Source organism: Aplidium turbinatum, chromosome 7, assembly GCF_918807975.1.
Source record: "Aplidium turbinatum chromosome 7, kaAplTurb1.1, whole genome shotgun sequence".
Lineage (NCBI taxonomy): Eukaryota > Metazoa > Chordata > Ascidiacea > Aplousobranchia > Polyclinidae > Aplidium > Aplidium turbinatum.
In genome coordinates, this window is record NC_137478.1 from 15,144,356 (window position 1) to 15,167,551 (window position 23,196).

General features: G+C 38.1%; 2 protein-coding genes across 2 annotated transcripts in view; one reads left to right on the top strand and one right to left on the bottom strand.

Moving 5' to 3' along the window:
- The window catches only part of LOC145773775 (gamma-aminobutyric acid receptor subunit alpha-6-like), a 197,991-nt gene extending 184,767 nt beyond the window's left edge, over positions 1-13,224 (top strand). Inside the window, exon 13 of the mRNA XM_082584905.1 lies at positions 13,081-13,224. Coding sequence (XP_082441031.1) covers positions 13,081-13,224 — 144 coding nt within the window. The remainder of the gene's footprint in view (positions 1-13,080) is intronic.
- Positions 13,225-19,707: 6,483 nt separating this feature from the next.
- On the bottom strand, positions 19,708-20,847 carry LOC145773776 (uncharacterized). Its single transcript, XM_082584907.1, has one exon. It carries the CDS (start codon positions 20,845-20,847, stop codon positions 19,708-19,710), a length of 1,140 nt encoding a protein of 379 aa, XP_082441033.1.
- Between the last annotated feature and the right edge of the window lie 2,349 nt (positions 20,848-23,196).

Below are 23,196 nucleotides of genomic sequence, written 5' to 3' on the forward strand. Positions count from 1 at the left end.
TAGGGTCTATTTAGGCAATTGAGGAACTTGCACCACTTGTTATCCACCTTTTATAGCTCATCTGAGTTGCTTTTTATTCAATGCTGGATACTTTTAGCAGAAACGTTCTTCTGTATATACTTTTTCTGAATATATGCACATGAAATTTCTCTTATTTTCAAATACCTTATAGGCCTGGCATATCACATGTTGTATGATAGCCCACTGAAATTGCTTTGATCCAAAATAAAAATCATTCTTTCACAAGTGACCTGTGTTTAAGTGTTTATTCTTGACACTAACCAAAGCTACCATACCCTAAAAACTTTAATTAACTTGTATGCCTGCATAAAATAATGAAAGCTTTGCCTTGGAATGAAATAATGTTAAATAAAAATAATTAAACACCTGATTCTCAATACTCTTGACACTGTTTTGGTTTTACTTTACACGTTAAAATTTACAATCACAATCATAAAACTTTACCTTGGTTGACTGAACAAGTAGTGTTGCCAGATAAACCATAAAAATGGTGAAAAACAATAATGTTACCAGATGACCAAATCTGAATGAAAATTAATAATTTCTTCAGTTTTGGTTTTATCCTCAGATTTTATCCCGGTACCGCGACGCAAAGTTCAAACAGTCAAAATTCTGCGCGGTACGGTGGTATTACCGCGTCGTGACTATACTCCATTGCCAGTATTTTTTTTTTATTAGAATTTGTTAACACTTTTGGCTTTCATTTCGAGCAAAGGTGTAGCTAAGAAATGATAGACCTGTGTTTGCGGTTACTTACACTTGTGTTGTTTTCTAAACTGGTGAGAAAGTCTATTGAAGTGAACCACATTTCCATATCAGTGCAGTGAAAGTATACACAATACTATAGGTCTGCTTGACGATAGAGGGCCCAAAATTATTCTGGACCCGGGGCCCACAAAGGGTTTAACACAGCACTGATTGCAGTGCTCCGCAACCGGTGTGCCGCGAGGCGATGCTAGGTGTACCGCGAGACAACTATCATCAGAACATACTTTTTGAAAAGAAAGGAGTTTTTTTGTGTTAAAATTTCGCGATTTACCACTGCAAGACAACTCAAACTTTAGCTAGACTTCCCACAGTGCATTTATGAGGTTTTTGCCCCACAATTGAAGTTTTCGCAATGAGAAGGCTGCCCTAGTTTTAAAAAAGGCTGGTTAGCGTGTTTTTAGAAGTCAGGCTAGGTCATTTGGAATTGTCAGTCAGCAGTGTTTAATAAAAAAATTCGTAATATTTTCGTAATATTAAAAGCACAGCTGTTAAGTGTAGTACGTTTTGTCAATGGCGACTCCATAACAAACGAACATAATCTATATTTTGCAAAGAACTTCCAGAACGAACGACTGGCCAGGAAATTTTAGAGTGACCAACGAGTTTTTCATAGCCCATGGTATCGCTTGGAATAACTGCACCAACGTTTGCACAGATGGTGCTTCAGCAGTGGTGGGCGAAGGAAAAGGTTTTGCTGCATGGGTAAAACGTCAAAATCCAGCCATTCAACTTACGCTTACGCATTGCTGCTTACACAGGGAAGCCTTGATGATCAAAAAATTGCCAACGGAGCTGATATAAACAATGAACGACTGTATCCAAATTGTTAACTTTATTAAAGCAAGAGCTTTAAATTCAAGAATTTTTTCATTGCTATGCGAAAAAATAGGATCAGAACATCCTGTAGCGCCACCCATCATAGGGCTAAGGGGCTCAAGCCCCCTCCAAACCCGCCACCAAAAATAAAGTTTGCTCACATGATGCGGTAATGATAGTGATAGAGTTATTTTATGCTGTTGTCCCAGCCCTTCATAAAATATCGCTGGATTGGACAACATAGATAGGGTTGGACAACACAGTCAGTCACATTAACAAAGAGGTTAAGGGGGTACTTTTGGACCCCGGTCCGGAATGATTTTAGGGGCCCGTAACTTGTAGCACACCCAGCATGGGGCTAAGGGGGGTCAATCTCTCCCCAAACCCGCCACCAAAAATGAAGTTTGCCCGACATGATGCGGTAATGATAGTGATAGAGTTATTTTATGCTGTTGTTCCAGCCCTTCATGAAATATCGCTGTGGAGTGATAAAGAGTTCTCTTCTGATGTTAAATTACTACTGTGCAGAATATTTAAACCGGACTTCGTATTTTCTCTTGTGATATCGAACGAAATATTTTCGTTCAGTTTGCCACTTATTAGCCTAAGCAACTACAAAGTAAACAATTGGATATGGAGTGCAATTACACACGTGAAGCTCTTGAGAAAGTTTTAAATGACGTGAGGCTGGATGCTGTCGAAAAGCTCAACGCAATTTACACAAAAGGTGCAAAAACTTAGGAGCAAAATGGTTGAAACGCCTGGTTAATCTAATCAAAAAATAAAGAGCCCAAAATGTAGATACTCATGTTCAGCAAACAAACGTTTCGAAAACTATACTGTCTTTATCTTCAGTGTTATAAATGTCAGCAATCCCTGATGCCGCTTAGGTTTAAATTAGTGTAAATGTAATTAGTGTAAATGTAAGCAATCCCTGATGCCGCTTAGGTTTAAATTTGTGACGTCAGCCGCAATTTAATTTAAACCTAAACGGCATCAGGAATTGCTTACATTTATAACACTGAAGATGAAGACAGTATAGTTTTCAAAACGTTTGTTTGCTGAACATGAGTTTGGTATCTATATTTTGGGCTCTTTGTTTTTTGATTAGGTGCAAAAATTACTTCTGATTTGTTTCAAGACAGCGTTGCACTGAGCAGAATTGCTGAACATCAAATTCATCGGAACAATGTTGTTGCAGAAACGCCTGAAGATTATTACCGAATATCTAGGCCTATATTCATTCCATTCATCTACGATTTCATCTCCGAACTCAACACCCGTTTTTTAAAGCAATGATGATGATGAACATACTTGAGGCGATTTTTCTGTTACTTCCCACTGGACGTCAGTTGATAAACCTAGATAGGCAATTTTTCTAAAATTTGTGTGAATTTTATTGCGAAGATTAGGAGTTGGATTCTGATTCTTTGTTACAAAATGAATTGACGCTTTGGAACGAACACTCGAACAGTTTCGCCGTAGATCGCAGTAGCTAATGCTAATGACGTACCTCAACCGACACCGGCAATTGAAGCAATATTGCTATGCGATTCAGACACCAACTGTAATATTTACAAATTGTTAAAAATATTTGTTACCTTGCTAGTTACCACTTGTACAAGCAAACGTTTGTTTTCAACACTGAAGAGGATCAAAAGCTATTTGCTGTCCGCCACGTTAACTCAGTGGTTACGCGCCGGCTCAAAATCACGCGGCGCTGGTTCGACTCTTGGGATGTGCGCTTGAGCAACGCACTTCAGGACTGCTCTCCATTCAATGGCACCTAGTGAATGGAATAATTCCTCGGCAACAATACTTCAACAATCGGAAAAACTTCACTCTGTCAATCTCGGTAACCGGCCCTGCGTCAACAACCTCTACAAGTATGCGAAACTACCAGGAATAGCCTATCAAGGCTTTGTCAGTCCGAGAATAAAGATTCAAAACCAAAACCGAACTTATATCTGCAAAGTAGCATGAGAGAAGAAAGGCTAAATAGATTGGCAATGTTGAGCATTCATTGGGAAATTCTAAAATCACCAACAGAAATTTTAAATTAACTTCAGAAACATCAAAGACGGCTTGGCATGAAATTGTAGCTCGTTGGCTGGTGAGTTTTGTTTTCCTTCTGGAGTTATGTTACAACCTGTTTCTTTTCGTCTGTTTAAGAATTCTTTTGGTTTTGCATTCTTACACCAAATTTAATTTTTACACAAGGCATTGTATAAATGTAAAATATAATGATGGGGGATAAAAAGTTTTGATTTATTCCATTAGAAATTCAGGAAAGTGAAAACGTGCAGTTTAGCAAAGTAATGTAGGTTATATGGCCCTTATTAGGAGCCTATAAAATGGTTTATTTTCATTGCTAAAATCAAATATTTTTCCTAAGGAGCTTAAACGCTCCACTGGAATCCTGACACAGGTATTGGCAACCGGTGGGTTGTGGGCCGTGAGTGCCTTTAAATAATAATCGAAAGAATGGGCATAGGCATATTTCCACTGTCACTATTGTCGCAAATCACTGGGCTAACATTTCTGAATTAGCCCCCCCCCTAATTTTTTTTGTGGGTGCACTACTGAGAACATCACTTACTGCTATTTTACACTTCTGTGCGTTGGCTTTCTCAGGGAAAAGTTCTCGCAAGACTTTTCGAGCTACGGCATGAAATAAGTCAATTCTTATTAAAATCAGAACAACCATGATTTGTACAAACATCTTGGAGATAATCATTGGGTTGCCAAACTTGCATACATGGCCGACACATTTGAACACTTGAATGAACTCAATATCAAAATGCAAGGCAAAGGTGAAACACACTGACATGTTCTGACAAGATAAGAGGATTTAAAGAAAATCATACTTTGGAAAAACGAGTTAAGAAGGGAGTCACTGAAAATGTTTCTCAGAAGCAACCTAAATAGCAGCCTATTGATAAAGAATTTTTGTTTGATTTGGCCAAAGAGCACTTAACTTTGCTCCATGAGAAATGTGACCATTACTGTTTCACAATTAACGCGGAACAATACGATTGGATCCGAAATCCTTTTGCGGCTAATGCTGGAGAAATATCAACGCAAGACTTGACTTGCCTGTTAGAGAAAACTTTCTTAAACTACGAAATGACAGAACTTTGAGATTAAAATTCAGCGATGTTCCACTTGATGAGGTTTCGATTTCTATTGAAGAAGAATACAATCATATTTCACAGGCTACTATTAAAATTCTGCTCCAGTTTTTCACCACTTATTTGTTTGAACAAAGTTTTTCTACTTTGGTATTGATCAAAAACGATAAAATATCCTGCAAGAAATTGATGGTGAACTTCGAGTTGTTCTTTCCAATATTGAGACGAACATACAGCGACTGGGCTCATTGAAACAAGCGCAAATATCTCATTAAAATAAATTAGCCTATAGTTTTTTTTTACAGTTTGAAAATGTGTCGACCGAATTGTGCCGCAGAGTTTTCAAAAGTTTTTCAGTGTGATGTGAGTAAATAAATGTTGCGGAGCACTGGTCTATTGCATTACAGCTACAATAGTCGATATGATTTTTGATGAAATAAGATGCTTATCTGGTAAATTTAGCTAGCGTTCCCGTTGTTGTGCAGTGTGCACTGCCGAAATCAACATGTGAATTTGGGCATCAACAAAATATCAAATCATTTGAATTTGAATAATCCTGTTTTGAAACTATTCAAATCAACATGATGCAATATTGCCCAAAACTAATTTTGTTTATTCATGTTTTATAAACTAGGCCTACATAACAAAAAATTACTACAAAGTTTACCAAACTAAAAATATGAACAAAACTATACCAAGCAAATCAATGGTTAAAACAACTGTAAACGTACTATTCTAAACACAAAAGTCACTTACTCAAACACCGGTCACTTTCAGCAACTATGCGTTGTAAAATAAGAGAACTCAAAGAACACAAATAGCGTTTGCAGTGCGCCGTTACCTGAGGTGGATGCGGGCCGCAGTAGTGGCCTTTGGGGTGGGCAAACTGGGCGACCGCCCAGGGCCCGCAAATTTATGGGGCCCGCGATTATCCAAAATATGCATAAATAAAATTTACATTAAGCGCTAGCAGAAACCAGTAGGCTAACTTAAACTTTTTCACCATAGTTTATAGTTTGCATCCCTATTTTTTTAGAGTCGGTTTTGCATGTTTTTTCAACCAGCACCTGGCAACCCTGTTTGAAAGTGTTTCCTTTTTTTACTTTTATAGGTGTGTTTTTCTTCATTAATTAATTATTAAACTACTAAAGATTACTGACAAGTAGGATCAAAATCATGTTTAATGTTTGTAATGTGTTTACTACTAACTTAAGCATTTAAATGTTTAGTAGTAAACTATATCTAAAACACATTACAAACAGTAAAAATTATGTTAATCCTACTTATCGGTCATTAGGGCGGCCCAGTCAGTCCCTCGACTGTAATATTTTGATTGTTGTTTTTTAAGCTTGTAAATTTCAGTTGCAGACACTCCGTTACTTGCACTTTATAGCTACTACTGTTTTGTGATTGAATTTATGGTAGAAACTATACATTCTATTAACTGTGAATGGGTGGCATTCTTTAGTAACCATGTCTACCACACGACCTTACAAGTACATGTCTGAAGCCCAAAAATTCAAAGAAAACAAAAAAAGTTCTAAACTAAAGTTGATAAAAAATTACCTTAATCTACAATGAGCCAAGACCGCTTGGTTGGACTAGCTGTTGTTTCAATTGAGCACAACGTGGGCAAAACATTGGACAATGCTTCCACAGTTTGTCGCAATAACAGCTAGAAAGGTTCATTTTGTGTAAGTGCTGCAGACAGGTGGTGTAGGATTCGGAGGGCACTGGGTATGGTGGCACAACATAGCATCAGAGTGATGTGAAAAATGAAGATGTCACAGCATGAAATACAACTTTCTCGCTTACCATCGCTGTTTGTTGTTGTATCATGTCAATTCCTTTTTGTGTTATTGTGATTTATGATTATTTGAGTTTGCGTACTTTAATTTGTCGATACCGGGCTGTAGGGGGCCTTCATATTACTTCTTTCCCAGGGCCCACAAAACCTTGCCACCACTAGATGCGGCGCCAAACTGAAGCATCAATAACCAAAGGGAATTCACTACATTTTTCCTCCCCTTTGCTATGGATCAGCATAGTGTCGAATCACAGAATAATTCGTAATACGGTAATATTTTGCTACGAACTTTGAAACCAATCCGGTTTGTACCGTTCTCTGCTTGAATGGCGCAGTTCCACCACATTGTCTGGAGTTTCACTTTTCGTGTGATTTGAGTTCTCAGTTTAGTTCTGGTTTTATCAGCTGAGGATGATTGTACACGTAAGTTACCAAAATATTTCCCGATGTCCACGACTTCCTTCGATACGTTTTCTGGAACAACACACTTTTTGTACAGTTTCTGTTCATGTTGCATTTTATTTCCAGCAGAAACAGAAGCAACGTCTCTTAGAGAAACCGTGACTTCTCTGCCTGAAATCGAACTTGAGCGTAATTAGGCGTAACATGAATCAAATCGACTTTTTCAACCACGATATCATTTTTACTGGGCCTCACATGAAGTCGTAACTAAACTAGGCTGAGTTGATTAAGCGACGAGGAAAAGCCGTACTAGTGGACGATTGGCGTCGAAAATTGAACATGCACTCATCTGGTGTAAATTTTGTATATGTACACAATAATGAACGCACAGAATGAAGAGCGTCTTGGAGAATTTGATGTCAATGTTGTATGGGAAGCTTTTCAGCCAAACATAGGCCACAATTGTTACGACCACCTCCACTATAAGGCCGAGCACAGCTGTGGATGGACCAAGTTATTTTAGGATCAACACCCTTGTCCTTAAGGTCCCAAACTGCCTTAGATAGTTCGGTGCTGTTTCGTTTAGACCTATCCATAAAGGTACATTTATGGTTGGAAAAACGTTTTTTAAAAGTAGTTTCACAACAACCAATGTAATTAAGAACTTTCGGGCTGTTATCAATGGTGGCTTTGTAAACAACGGCCTTCTGCAAGCATTGCCCATTCAAAGGACAATCTGGCCTCACCCTACAATTGCAACCAGGCTGCGATGGTACATTATCAGCCAGCAATATTGCTTTATTGTGGGAGGATATGACGCTTGCAACATTCCGAGTACAACTGTAGCTCAGCTTAATAGTATTACGGTTGAATATTTTGTGCAATCTATGATGGGGTGGAAAGTGTATGGAAACAAGTTTGAAAAATTCCTTACCAATATTGCTATCAACCTGCAAGCTGAAAGGAGGGTTAATTTTTTGGGTGAGGCCAGATTATCCTTTGAATGGGCAATGCTTGCAGAAGGCCGTTGTTTACAAAGCCACCATTGATAACAGCCCGAAAGTTCTTAATTACATTGGTTGTTGTGAAACTACTTTTAAAAAACGTTCTTCCAACCATAAATGTACCTTTATGGATAGGTCTAAACGAAACAGCACCGAACTATCTAAGGCAGTTTGGGACCTTAAGGACAAGGGTGTTGATCCTAAAATAACTTGGTCCATCCACAGCTGTGCTCGGCCTTATAGTGGAGGTGGTCGTAACAATTGTGGCCTATGTTTGGCTGAAAAGCTGGCTATTTTGAAGGCTGATAGTGGCCACCTTTTGAACAAGCGTTCGGAACTGTTCGGCAAATGTCGTCATAGAAACAAATTTAAACTCAAGTACTTCAAAATAAAATAAATTCCCTTTGATTTTCACAGGCTTTTTAAAAAAAATTTCATTGGTTTTTACAGGCTATAAATCTCATTTAATTTTTACAGGTTTATAACAGATTTTATTTCATTTGTTCAGGTCACTACAGGTTACATCATCACAATTATTTGGGATTTTCACAGGTTATAATTTTGAAAAAATTAAATTTCATTTGATTTTTACAGGTTATAAATTTCATTTAATTTTTACAGGTTTAAAAACAATTTTTATTCATTTTGTTCAGGTTACTACAGGTTGCGCTGATCATCAAAAACGCATTTTGCTTCTTTGTGATGTCATAGATGTTGCCATCATGTTGCTTGGTTTCCATTGGGACAAATTGATTGAAACTTCGTCGTAACGGATGGAGGTTGTCCTTAGTATATCTGAAGTTTTTTTTCTGCAGATTGGATTACGGTTATAATATTTAATATCTTTTCAGGAATTCAGCTTTAGAGGGTTTTTTTTGCAGATTAAATTACAGTTGTAATATTTAATATCTTCTCAGGAAGTACAGGTTTAGAGATATTTTTTGGCAGATTTAATTACAGTTGTAATATTTAATATCTTTTCAGAATTATCGATTCTCTGCTGTTTGCATGTTTTTTCAGACCTTCTGATGATCCGTTAGGTGAAACAATTTGTAAAGGCTTCAGATAGTAATAACTATATTTGATTTAATTCGTTCTGCTTTGCCTTTTTGCTTGGCATTGAGCACTTTTTGTAGTATTAATAGTTTTCATTGTTTTAAACTAATAAAATATAATAATAATAAAATGTAAAAAAAAATCTGTAAATATAATAAACTTGAATATGTTAACCTTGATAACGTTGCTCGGCTTCGTATGCCTATGGTTGAACTAAATCTGCAGATAGAAAATTTTGCCTTAGTCCTAGTGGATATAGGATGGTAAAACAAAGATAGTAAACAATTGGTTTAAGCACCGAATCACAGTTCAAGCTTCCATGTTAAGACATGCAAAGGGAAACCGAAAAAATTCGTGAATGATTGTTAACATGTAATTAGTTTTAAAGCACGACAGCAGGGTTTTTTTAAATTCAATATTTAGCCGTTCAAAAGGCTGTGTTGCTTTTATCATGTGTGCTTGCATAGGTTTATAAAACTTAGGCTTATGCTCAGCGCAGACGCGGCAGTTAGCGATTGTTTGTCGTATTTTCGACACAGAAAGTGGTAATTTTTTTAATTGAACCGAGTCACTCCATAGTGACAACAAAATGCACGTATGTTACTCTGTGCTTCATCAGTTAAGCTTGCGGAATAAGCTCTAGAAAAAATGTCATCAGCCGCATTTTACTTTCCGCACACTAAATTATGTCGTAATCGTACTCAGCAAGCTCCACGCGCCAGCTCAAACCTTTGCTATTCTTGATCTTGCTATGCTTTTTGCTGTCGTAGCCTACATAAATGTTACAGATTTTTGATCTGTAATCAAAATTAAAATAGCGGTCGTGCAGAAAATTACTTCAAATCTATTTGGTGGCAATTAAGTCTATTTTGCTGGCAAGTCTATTTGGTGATATGCGCTTTTCAATAACGATGAATAGATGTCATACTGTGAAACTTGATTTATGATATCCTGCATTCCAGGTAAAGGACATCCATCCAACTGAGTAAATTTGTTAATCTAGTTTTATTTGGTTTGGATTGTTTGCTACCACGATTTGTGTTCTCCATGAAGAAAAGCTTGGCTCTATAATTCCTTCTCCTAACTTCTAAGAGACATGCATTTTCTTGTTTAATGAAAATACGGTTGGAGGTGGAATGTCGTCTTGACTTTGTCGTTGCCGGATAGCAATCCCATCGGCTGCGATAAGGCTTTTAGAGGTTTCAGATCTCCAAGATCAAGGCTGGTTAAATTCCTCCAAAATGGGTGTTGACGCTTGCATGCCGTTGCATGAGATCCTGCCCTAACGCAACATCTGTCAACAACCCTGGTCCTTGGTAGTAGCCTAGGCTACAGACATTGACATGGCTTAGTATGTTCTTCCTATTAACTCGATTGAGGAATCACATGTTCTTGAGCAATGAAGTGAAGCCTTTTACAGCAAGGCCAACACAGTTCGACTGTTTATAAATCTTCAGTTTCAACCGCTTTGCAATGTTTTCACTTACATGACTGTTGGTATCCCATACCCATTATCCAAGAGACAGTTGACAAGTGTACCGTTTAACTTGATATGATTGTTTTGTGGTCGAGTTTGAGACCGGAAAAAATTTCCATGATATTAGAATCTTGCAATGCAGCTGAAGTACTTTCGGTATCAGAAATCTGAGAGCGTCACATTTCTAGCAAAAGAGAATTCATTACATCATATAACTGTAACACATTGATTTGGGAAGATACAAAATACATAATTATTCAAATATGATTCATTCCTTCTGTGAAACTACCCGAATCAACATGTTGATTTGAGGAGCCAGAAAGTAAGAAATTATGTAAATCTGATTAAGCTAGTCTTTTTATGAAAATGACCAAATGAACATCTTGCAGTTAGCCTACTCAACACTAATTTTTTTTATTCCTACAAATGTAACATGTTGATTTGGGCAGCTGCAAAGCATGAAATTAACTTAGTCTGATTAATCCTCCTATGAAACTGTCCTAACCAACATGTTAATTTGGGCAACCACACATCAGTATGAAATTATTTGAATCTGTTAATCCTTATATGAACTGCTCGAATGAAGATAATCCAGCCACCCGCACTTGCTGTTGTTTCTCAGGGCAGGAAACTTTACGATAATTGCCTCTACCCAGTGATCGATTTCGAGTAATGGGTAATACCAAATTTAAGTCATAAGTTGAGTAGACAACCGGAAACAGACATTGCCGTCGGCTGCAGCGTGGGTCAGGTGTACGTCGGAAGGCGTACACCGATGCATAGCGCTCAAGTCCGCTTTCCCGCAATGCAGGATAAAGATATGAAAAACAAAACAAACACAAAAAAAATCTTCTGTTTGTTGTCCGCCCCGTTAGCTCAGTGGTTACGCGCCCGGTTCAAGATCACGCGGCGCAAGTTCGACTCTCGGGGTGTGCACTTGAGCAACGCACTTTCAGGACTGTTCTCCATTCAGCGGCATCTAGTGAATGAAATAATTCACCGGCAACAACACTTCAACAATCGGAAAACTTCACTCTGCCAATCTCGGTAACCGACCCTGTGTCAAGAGCCTCTACAAGTATGCGAAACTACCAGAAATAACCAATCAAGGCTTTGTCGGTCCGAGGATAAAGGTTCAAAAACCAATCCAATGACATCAAAAATCTGCTCTCAATTGATCACATTTTCAGTAATTTAAATATATACTGCAAAGCTGTTTCTGTGAAATTTCAGAGCTATTCTTTCAGTATGAAAATACAGTATGTTTGTCTGCTAGCTGAGCACATTTTAAGTGTGTGTTGGTTAATTTTTGTGTGAAGTTGATAGTGTAAGGAGATGAGGTTCAGCATTTGTAGTGATGCATTTTAACTTGAGCACATTTTTTCTACTTTTAAGCTTCTCAAAGTTGACCGTTGAACTTGTAGTTTTGAAACGATCTGTTGATTTGTGTGATTATTTTGTCAGTAAAGGTGGTCCTATAAATTAATGCCAAGCATCAGGGATTATGGGTACTTTTGTGTTATTTTTGCCATATAAATAATGGACTAGGCTACTGTAGATTTTGGCACTTGTGCTTTTAATCAGGAGAACATCTGGCAACAACAGTAAGAACAACATATTTGCCACTTCTTTAACTTGAAACTAGGAGTTTTGCAGAGATTTGAGTTTGAGTGATCACACTTTGGCAATTCGCATTCTCAAAACTATCATTTTAAAGGGATGTAAAATATTTTTAGCCCACAGTTAAAAATCAAAATATATTGGCCTCCAGTGATGATTGCAGATTTTCACGTTGTGCCAGGCCTGTGTACATACGTCGCTATGGTTAAAACAGTGTTCTGTCTGCAGTTGTGTAACGCCTTTGGCTCATGCTAATTCATCACAAAAAAAAACAGAAAGTCACCAAGTTGAACTATTTCATAAAATGAAAAGCATGTTTGCCAATGTATTTTTATTTACTTGACCATTGAAACAGAGTCCCTGTTTGGAGTTCTGAATGTATTTTCTTAATCTGAATACAAATAGCTATTTCAATATGTAAAAATGGATACTTTCAATAAAATAATGCAGATTTGAGCAAATTTTTATTCTAGTCCCCTAAAATATTTTAGTCCCCTACGGCTATGTGTGTTGTCAACCTATGCACAAAAGTAGTTTAATCGGTAGTTTAACGGTAGTTTAATCGTTATGATTTTTATACAAGTCAAAGTGTTGTACGGAAAAAGGTTGAATTAATCCTTTATTGAAATTTCTTCCGTGTTTTCATAAATATGCTGAATGGTGTTGCGTCACATGCTTTTATATCTTTGTGGCATAGAAAACGCCGTTCGTACTGATTGAAAACCATCAAGCTCCAACTTACCAACATTAGTGAATAATATGAATTTGGTAAATTTGATGGAATTTGCAAGGTTTGCTATGATTCATAAAGTGGATTTGAATGGGACTCAATTTTGTGGGCACGTGACCTTAAATTACTACATGATGCTAACCTTTGTTCTAATATTTCATTTCGTGTCAGACAAGATCTGAAAGCCAATGATAAAGCGATCATTTGCTTGGTACTGTTGTAACCTTATTTATGCCTTTATATTTCAGGGCGGAGTAAGCCGGATAGATCAAGTTTCAAGAGTGGCATTTCCTCTTGCTTTTTTCTTTTTTAACGGCATTTATTGGTTTATTTATCTTTCACATCAAAGTCATGAAGTTGCGCACAGACTAAATCCAAAACTCGAGTACTAAAAATGCTTAGCCTACAGTAGCCTATATAGAACAAACCTTTTTGCTCAAAACTTTGTTTTTATGTTAATAAATGACCATCGCTTTTTGTATGTTAATAATAAACGAGTAAATACCATTTCATACCTGAATTGGAAATAAAGTTACATAAAACACATACTTTTTGGAAGCAAAGCTGCTGCGTCTAATTCAATGAATTCCAATAGTCGTTTGACTAACAGCGGTAACAAACATAGAAATGCTTGCTTTTTCATTTCAATCATAATTCATAACACTGGTCTACACAAAATTTCAGGTTGGGGTTTTTACAACTCATTTTAGCTAATTTTGGGGCGCTGAATCCGAAAATGAACTCAGATTTTCTCTATCACATCACGTTTTTGAGATATGAAATATCCCTAATTTTTGAAAAAAATCAATTTTTGCCCCCCTCTGTTGTCAAAACAAGGAATTCTGATGCAATAAACACTGTTTTAGCCTACCTGCAATAATCTAGCTTTAATTAGAAAACAAGCATTCTATATTATATTCACACAAATTTGCGTTGTCTTTATTAAAATTTCATGCCTTGGAATAATAAATAGGCATGCAAAAGAGCAACCATAATAACATCAAACGCTACATTATGCTGACGAACATGTCGATAGGACAGTGACAAGGTATTATCTGAATTACAGCCTACAGTTCACACAATATGCACATAGACATTCCAATGGAGTATAGAAATTCTGAAGACACATACAGAAATAGCAAAGTGCCAAAATAAAGATTGACTCAAAGGGACTTGGGCAGGGCGAGTTCAGAAACAGTCAAAAAAAGAGCTTTCATACAATATGAACTGGTCCCCCAACTTATAAGCTTAAAAATGATCAATGAAAAGTCTCCATTCGTCTGCATCATACTGTGGTAATCCCATTTCTAGAAGAAGCCCTTCTATATTGTTGCAATAAACAAAATCATTGTGGGGAGCAAAATATGGAAGCAGTTCTTCTTCTCGTTTGCGATAAAATGTCACGCTTGTACCAGCTTTGAGAAGTTTACTTTCCTGTAGCCTTGATGCCAATAACTCCGCAGATTGCTTAGGCAAATACAAATTTCTCACTAAATCATTTAATTCCATCTGATTAAACTGGGAAGGCTTGTCTGACAGATCCTCGGGTGCTGGTTGAAAAATTTCACTTTGTGATGTAAATACTGGCAGTGGCTTTTCATCACTGTGAGGAACTGGCCGCAATGCCGAATCCAGATTTGGATATTTCAAACGATGTTTACTCTTTTTGTTATACCCTTTCACACTAACAAGACAAAAATAACAATCGTCAACATGATTTCGTTGCTCTCGCCAAATAATGGGTATTCCAAATTTCACTTGTGAACCTTTTCCTTGCGACCAACTTCTCAGACATTCAACGCAGGTCTTGCACACTTTATGAGGAGCCCAGCTTTTGTCCTGGTCCCCCAACTTGACTTTAAAGTAAGCAGGATATGCCCTTTTTACAAACGTGGTAATATTGCATTGTTGAGACTTCAACATGAAGCATCCACAAATGTAACAAAATATATCCGGATCATTACAACATTTTCTTCTTTAGCTGGAACTGGAAGCAGACATAGCTTGAGATCAAATATAACCTTGCTTTGTTAGTAGTTTTCTAAGAGCAAGTTTTTCCACAGAAACACCTCTATACCAAAAACTCTAACCGACTTGAACTCAAACTTATAAAGTATGAAAATACCTTTTCCTTCTACAAACCACTTTTCAGCTTGAACTCTGATGTTGTTCTGTACAATGTACATGTGCTTTATGAAACTTCTAAATAAATCTTCCTTACTAAGCAAGAATTTATTACTTAGTCAAATCTACTCCCACCAGCTGTCTTCCTACGATATTCCATCTGCACACTGCACAGAGATAGCAGCTGACCCACGGATAACGCCTGAGAAGCCAATACAGGGAGTTCAAGCCAGCATGGAAAAACTCAACGCTACCAATCTCCACTATGTCCTATTACGATTATCATAACAGGAATTTTTTTTAATTTAGAGGAAATCTGAACCAATTTACGAATTTAATGTAAAAATATCTCTATGTTTGAAAGTTGATAGCTGTCAGAAAATAATTATATTTGACATTTTACTGCACTAAAAAGGGTAAAAATTGGTCAATTTCATAAAATAATGGCAACGATAGAAAGAAAACTTGATGTGATAGAGAAAATCTGAGTTCATTTTCGGATTCAGCGCCCCAAAATTAGCCAAAATCAGTTATCAAAACCCAAACCTGAAAAAAAAAGTTGAAATTTGTAGACCAGTGTAATCTAAAACATTATATCAAGACGTTTGATGTATTTAAGTGCTTAAATTTCTTGAATTTCTTAGGGTGTTTTTTCAGATCTGATGTACTGTAGTTTTAAAATATATTAGCATCAAGGACAATTTATGCGTAAAAACACTGTAAATGTTTGTCAAAATTTTGTTTGCCTCAAGCTATAAATTGTACAGTATATTTGCTTGATTTAGTAATGTGTTATTGTAATTGTTGTGCAAATACGATGCAAAACTGGTTTAAGAGTTTGTGTACACTAGTTTAGCATCAGGCTCTTGTTTGCCTTGAGCTTTTAGTAAAAACACTCACAGTAAAAGTCTCCGAAGAAAATATACAGTACTGTTATCGTGCTGAAAAGTATCGATACTAAATGTACCAAGTTATTGTACCATGATGAATAATTACTGTAGACTACAATGATAAATTGAGTGGCTTTTAGTCGGGGGATATACATTACCTCATAGTCATAGGGGACTTTTATCTACGGTACCTTTTTGTTTGCTAAAGACCAACATCATCGCCTTAACGTGGCGGAACTAGTAAAGATGAGGATCAACCCGAAGCATCCAAGGTGGTGGGGAACTGTAGATCAGGACTGGCCGACTTACTACAGTAAACGGTTGTCCACATAAACATCAATAAAAAGTATACATGAACAAATAATGCTGAACAGCGTGAAGGAGGCTTATCCCTCACTGGGCATTTGGAAAAAAATGTAGAGGATTTCCTGGACTGTCAAAACAACAACCAAAATCCTTTAAATATAATTAATCAAACAAAGAATCTACTGCAAAATATCAAAGAAAAACAATCTCACTTTTAGGACACGTGCTGCGAAAAGAAAACTTAGAACATCTGTCACTCTCACAGGCAAAATTAAAGAAAAGCACTCTCAAAGCAGACAAAGATAACCGACTTAGACCAACAAACTGACAAAAACAACATCAACATACACCCAATAGGCTACACACACCAAACAACTGACAATTTTAGAAACTTTTCATATAAGAGGCAGTCAAACCTTGAAATCAAGTACGACAATTACTGGAATTTTTTTTTTTTTTCCTTTACACATTTGTTAGTTTTATAAAAAGTAATTGCAACAGAAATAAATAGCAACAAAAAAATTTTTTTTTAAATATGTTTGACGACTTTTTTAATGCAGTAAATTCAATAGTTCTCAATTCACAGCAAAACGTTTGCATCTCAACCAAGTTATGACAAGGGCAAAGTCGAAATCCATAGCCAATTAAGCAAAGCCTACTAATAATAATTTCAGAGTCAGATAAAAAGAATTTTCTGACTAGTTTTAATGTATGCAAACAATGTCAATAAGCAACATTAATTTACAACTCATATAAAATGAAGGAGTGGACCAGCAAACATCCATAGGATTGGCCCATGATTCAAGAGAAGGATCCATAGAGGATACAAACTGATATGCATAAATCAGAAAGCTTAAAACCAAAGATAAAGGACTTTTACTTATTTCTTGTGTAAAACTGTTCCTTTTTGTTGAAAACGTGTGTAAAACGTTTTATTGATTGAAAAAGTGTATTATTGGGTGTTGTAAACGAACTTTTTTCATTCAAATGAAAGTAAATTTTATTCTTGGAAGGCGGTTAGAAACGAAATCAAACCAAGCAAAAATTTTAATGATTTTCATCCAATTTCGTTTAGATGTTGGCTGTAAGCCAATTTGTTTGCACGATGTGAGTTTTACTGCATCGCTTATACTTTGACAACTGATGTGCAGGTGACGTTTAGCCAGAAGATTAAAGGACAAAGATGATGGAGCGAGTTTAAATCATAACAATGTTATTAAATATTACGTATTAAATTGCTGATCTTGTTTGAACATGAACTTTTTGTTAAAAGTCTTTTGTTCGTGAATAAGACTCTTATTCCAGCACAAAATGTACAAAACCTGTCTATCAAAACTTACAATGAAAGAATCAATAAAGAGTTGTATGCAAAAAGAAATTCTTACTTTACAAACGTATTTAATTCAGTTATCTAACTTATTGTGCCATTATCTTTTAAATTGCGTAATTATGTCAGCATTTTTTGTTTGTTATCATTGTAGGCTAAACCTGTTTTCTAATACTCAACAAGGCGTTAAAAACATAAGCATATATTTTTTTGTTTTTATTATGATAAATACGTTGATTTGTTCATTTGTTATCTACTGTAGTAGACGCTAATTTTGCTGAGCATCTCTTCCAGTTTCGCAATGTCATTGAGAATGAAAAGTTATACAAAGATGTTTCATTTGAGATGCAACGGAACAATAAACCTTTTTTACTTCTTCGTCTTCCTCTTAGGCTACTCTTCTTCTTTTTAGTGTACCATGTCTGTTCCAGGCTTAGGCGTTCATGCATAGTTCTTTCAATTAATCCCGGCATTTGACTGTATTACAAATTGTTGTGGTTGTAAATTGAACATGATCCTTTAGATTATTCAGAAAAGTGAGACGCTGTCTTCCATGAGCTCGTTTTCTTTTTATCTTTCCACAAAAAGCTGCGAATTGTATGTAAACATAAAGGAAGACAGGAAGCGCCCTTGCATGGACGTCCTGTCACTTACGTTTGTCGTAGGCTCCCTCGGGTGCTATGCTCTGTTGAGCTCTCGAGCTCTGACGCCTTGAGTGTTCCTTCTCGTAGTGTAGCAGAGGTGGCTAGAAAAGTGGCCTCCCTTTCAATCGAAGGTTTCCTCCGTGTCTGGAGAGCTTGGAACGCCGGGCTTACTCGTAAAGGGGCTGCATCATAGAAAAGACGACTCCAGCCATCAGAAGCTCAATTCCCCAACAGCAGAAGCTTTGCAGTAGGTATCCGAACGCGCAAGACAGCAAACTTCACAACCTGCCAGTAATTGTGTGACGTCATAGTATGTTAAATCCATTGTTCCATTATTATCAATTAATCTGTAAACAATTGTCGTTTCATTAGCAAGCTGCAGCCCAATGAAGAATACATTCATCATCAATAAAAAAATAATCATAATAAATGAATGAATTAAGTATTTATTGCATGTTGTGAATGGACTCATATCATCTATCAATTACGTCGTGACGCGACAATTTATTGAAAGACAATTTATCGAACGACAGTTCATCGAACGACAGTTTATCGAAAGACAGTTTATCTAACAACAATTCATCGAAACGACAATTCATCGAACCGACTGTTTATAGAACGACGAAGCACAAATGCCCATGGAATACTCAGGGGTTGGGGGTTAGAGGTTAGGGTTGGGGTTAGGGTTCAGGGTTAGGGGCTAGGGGTTAGTGTTAGGGGTTAAGGTTAGGGATAAGGATTAGGGTTAAGGGTGAGGAGTTAGGGGGTAGGGTTCGGGTTAGGTTTTAGGTTAGGGTTAGGTTTTCGATTAACCGTCGTTCGATAAATTGTCGTTCGGTGAACAGTCGTTTCGATTAGCCCGTTAAGTGCGTAATTAATTTTTCGAAACTCTCCTTACTGTGCGTATTTAATTTGATCACTCGCAGTATTTTTCGTCGCATTATTGCTTGCTAGGATATTGGGGAACCCCCATGACCCAGCACAATACGCTTTTGTTCAATTTATTTTTGTGTCCATTGCTTTAACTTTTCATCAACTATTGCGGAGAAGTCTCCGGCTGAACTATTGTTTTCTGGTGTAATCGCATTACTCTCAAGTGATTATACCTTTCACCATTGTGAAATTATTCAACTAGTTGCTTATTATGAAAAAAAGTACATCAGTTTCCAGAACAGAATAATTTCTAAGCATTTATAAGACACTAAACAAAGTACACGTAAGTTTAGTTTAGAAATATTCAAACTCTATCATTTTCTGACGCTTGTTCTAACATTAGCAGCAACACAAAACCTTATTCTTTTGTGCTTTTGTTGACTATAAGGTATGTTACAAAATATGTTTTCAAACACAACAAAATATTTCTGAAACTGCTTGCAACATTACATCAAAATGACTTCACACTGACTGAACGCGCATGATGTGGTTCGAATTTTATACACCGAAAGGAAGTCATTTCAGAAATAAAAACCATTTAGGATGAAATCTTTTTATTCTTGCAATTGTGGTTATATTGTGGGTGTTACCGCCGCTGCTCGCCTACTTAATTTTAGTGGATAGTCTGGTAGATCAAACTTCAACCTGTACCTATAACTCCCGGTTACAAATTAACAATTGTGTTAACGGATTGTTGAGCGGGAGAATCATGGGATGCTTGATGTTTAAAGGTAGATCCACATTCCTCAGCCGTCCACCTACTCGTAATACACCGTCCAACAGAATGGGACTAAGCTTCCGTAGTGGCTTGAGTGCTGGATTGTTGCACAACTCCCTATCAGGTAAAAGTTCATTGTTGGGTAGAGATTGTAATCTTGCCATGGCTTCAGGGAAATCATCCCACTGTACAAGTTTGACGAGGTCGGTAGTGGCTTCTAACATCTCTGCGCCTGTAAGTGGACCAACCCTCGGTTGTGGTAAACTGGAATGTTTCCACAAGATATACGCTTTGAACCTCTTTAGCCATGCCACTGATCTTTGGATTTTGCAGTACTTCGAGTGACGCGTCAGGAGCAGTTTCAACAAATTATCTTCCGCAGCTGCGTTAGTAGCCATGCAAACGTTCTTGATTTCATCATCATCATTCAATGGCACTGTGATCACGTCTGGCTGCTGCGGCCAATTGCTTACACATTCACTTAAAAATTCAGGACCATTAAACCAAAGTCCAGCAGAGTCGACCCGATTAGGCATTAACCCACGCGAGCCAATGTCAGCCGGATTGACACTGGTGGGAACATAACGCCATTGTTCAGGTGTGGAATAGTTATGAATGACCTGAAGCCGATTAGCCACAAACGTATGAAAGCGAGAGGCACAATTCTGGATGTACTGGAGCACAATGGTAGCGTCAGTCCAAAAATACACGTTGTTAAAGTCAACTTCAAGCATGTTGCAAATAAACGTACTTAGTTTCACGGCCATAGTGGCTGCAGTCAACTCGAGTCGGGGTACAGTCACAGGTTTAGAAGGTGCTACTCGAGATTTCCCCATACAAAAGACACAACTTACTGAATTATCAGCATACACAGTACGAATGTAACTGGCCACACCATACCCCACCGTGCTCGCATCAGGAAAAACATGCAACTCGAATGCTAACGCAAACCTTGTCTGCCAATTTAAAGCTGCGTGGTATAGAGACGTTCCGTAGTTGTGGTTGTCCACGCAACCAAGTTTGCCACTGTTGGCGTGCAGTCTCTGAAATGATGTCATCCCAGCCGCTCCCATCTCGACACGATTCCTGTAAGAGCTTCCTTATGGGCAAAACAAACGGTTGAACTATGCCTAAGACATCATACACCTGATTGATCATGGAAAGAAGTCCTCGCCTGCTCATCGGCTTCTCCTTCACGTCAACTTGGACTTGGAGACAATCTGCCGAGGTGCTCCAGAAAACACCCAGGCCTTCTCAACTGTCTCGTCATGCAGTGAAACATCCGGGTCACTCAAAACATATGGGTAATTCGCGACAAACTTAGTCAGATGAAACCCACCACTGTGCAGCAATGGAAGAAGCTCACTTATTAATTTGGTAGCTTCATCTGCACTACCACATGATTTTAAGAGGTCGTCGACATAAAAGCTGTTACCTACTGTGTCTCTTACCTCTTTGCATGCACCGGTGGCATTGTCATTTGCTGTTTGCAGGAGTGCGTAAGATGTGCAACTTGGCGAACATGTTGCACCAAAGGGAAATGCATTCATTTGATATTCCGCCGCGTCTTACCCAGGTCACCATCAGGCCACCAAAGAAAGCGGAGGGCATCTCTGTCTGCAGGGTCCACTCGCACCTGGTGGAACATACTGCGGATGTCTGCAATGAATGCGATTGGATCCTGACGAAATCTAAGAAGTACACCGGTTAAATTGTTGCAGAGGTCTGGACCCTGCAGCAGTGTGCTGTTAAGGGAAACTCCCTTGTATTTGGCAGCACAATCAAAAACCACTCGAAACTTCGGCCCTGTAGCGTGGTGAGGGAGGTACCATGTACGATCTGAAGGAGTGGAATTAGTCACCTGACTGGCATATTCGTTTACAATGCACTCATTAATTTTTTGAGCATATAAGCCCCTTACCTCCTCGTTACAAACAAGTTTGTTTTTAAGAGACTGAAGGCGACGCTCTGCCACAATCCGTTATTTGGGATGGGTACCTTTTCATCTCGCCAGGGGAGTCTTATTTGATAATGGCCACCAACCTTTTTAACAGTGTCTTTCATAATTGATAAGGCCGTTTGATCCTCCCTGGACATGGACACCTGTTGGACCTCTTCGGCATCCTTAAAATCTTGCTCCAAGAACTGTAGCACTTGTTCATGGAGCCCTTCGAGGTTTTCACTGCCGTAAGGCTGATGCCAGTGCCACCACCATCCGAGTTGACATTTTCTTCAAATTCGGCTTCAAACAATGTCCATCCAATTGCTGTATGCCACCCAAATGGTTCACCAGCCTTACCACAGCGCTGCTCTTTAATACGGAAGACCTCATGGGCATCCATGCCTATCAGTAAATCCACTTGTTGTGAAGGCAGTTTAGGAAATTGAATGTCCCTTAAGTGATTGTACTCTCCTGCAATCCTATTAGAGGGGATATTGTCTGACAGATTAGGTAGTTTTTGTAGTACCATCACCGAAGGAATTGCAAAGACTTCATCTTCTGCCATTCCCTGGATGTGCAGCGCTTTGACTTTAGAATGGCAGGTGGCCGAGTTACCAATGCCTTGGAGAGATGCACCTCCAATGGATTCTTTTAACCTCAATCTTTTCACCAAGCGTTGAGTGCAAATACTTGTGGTGGAGCCGGTATCCATAAGAGCATAGGTACAAATAGCTTGTTCCTGGTCACCCCCCCCCCAAACCTTCACCGGTACACTGCTTAAGATGGGGTGGGTAGGTACTTCTATCGGCGATGCAAAGAGGGACTTGTTAGGTGCAGTTGTTTGCTCGCTGTCGTAATGAAGTAGAATGTTGTGTCTTTGATGGCATTTCTGGCAATGCTTCCTAAAGTTGCATTTAGATGTAAGGTGACCCCCTTTTAAGCAGTTGAAACAAAGTCCCCACTCACGCACCAAATTGCGGCGGTCGGATATGGATGTCTCTAGGAAATTATTGCAACGCCAGATGGGGTGGTCCTCACTGCAAACAGGACATTTCTTTTTTGCAGAAGTTTTAACATTCCCCGTCATGTTGTTGGAGACTGCCAATATCATGTCCTTCCGATTGTGTTCTTTCTGGTGTGTTTTCAAATGGAAGTCATTATGTGCCTGTGCCTTAAATACCTGTTGAGCCCACTCCATTTCAGCATAGCGAGCTGCATCGTTAATTAACTCCAAAAGATCTACAAAAGTGGCCTGCTCCCCTACACGCTGTTTGTGAAATGCTAACTCAGCAAACCTTTCTTGAAGGTTTAGGGGTAAGCGAGCTAACAGGAGGCTTAATATTTCCGAACCGTTAAGCTCTCCCAAGTTGCCACCTGCTTCAAAAAGGCATTTGCAATTGTTCATCCGGAGAGCCATGTCATTAAGTGGCTCTGAGTCTGATGAACGGATTTTGGGACCCTTTATCAGTTCTTCCTTAAC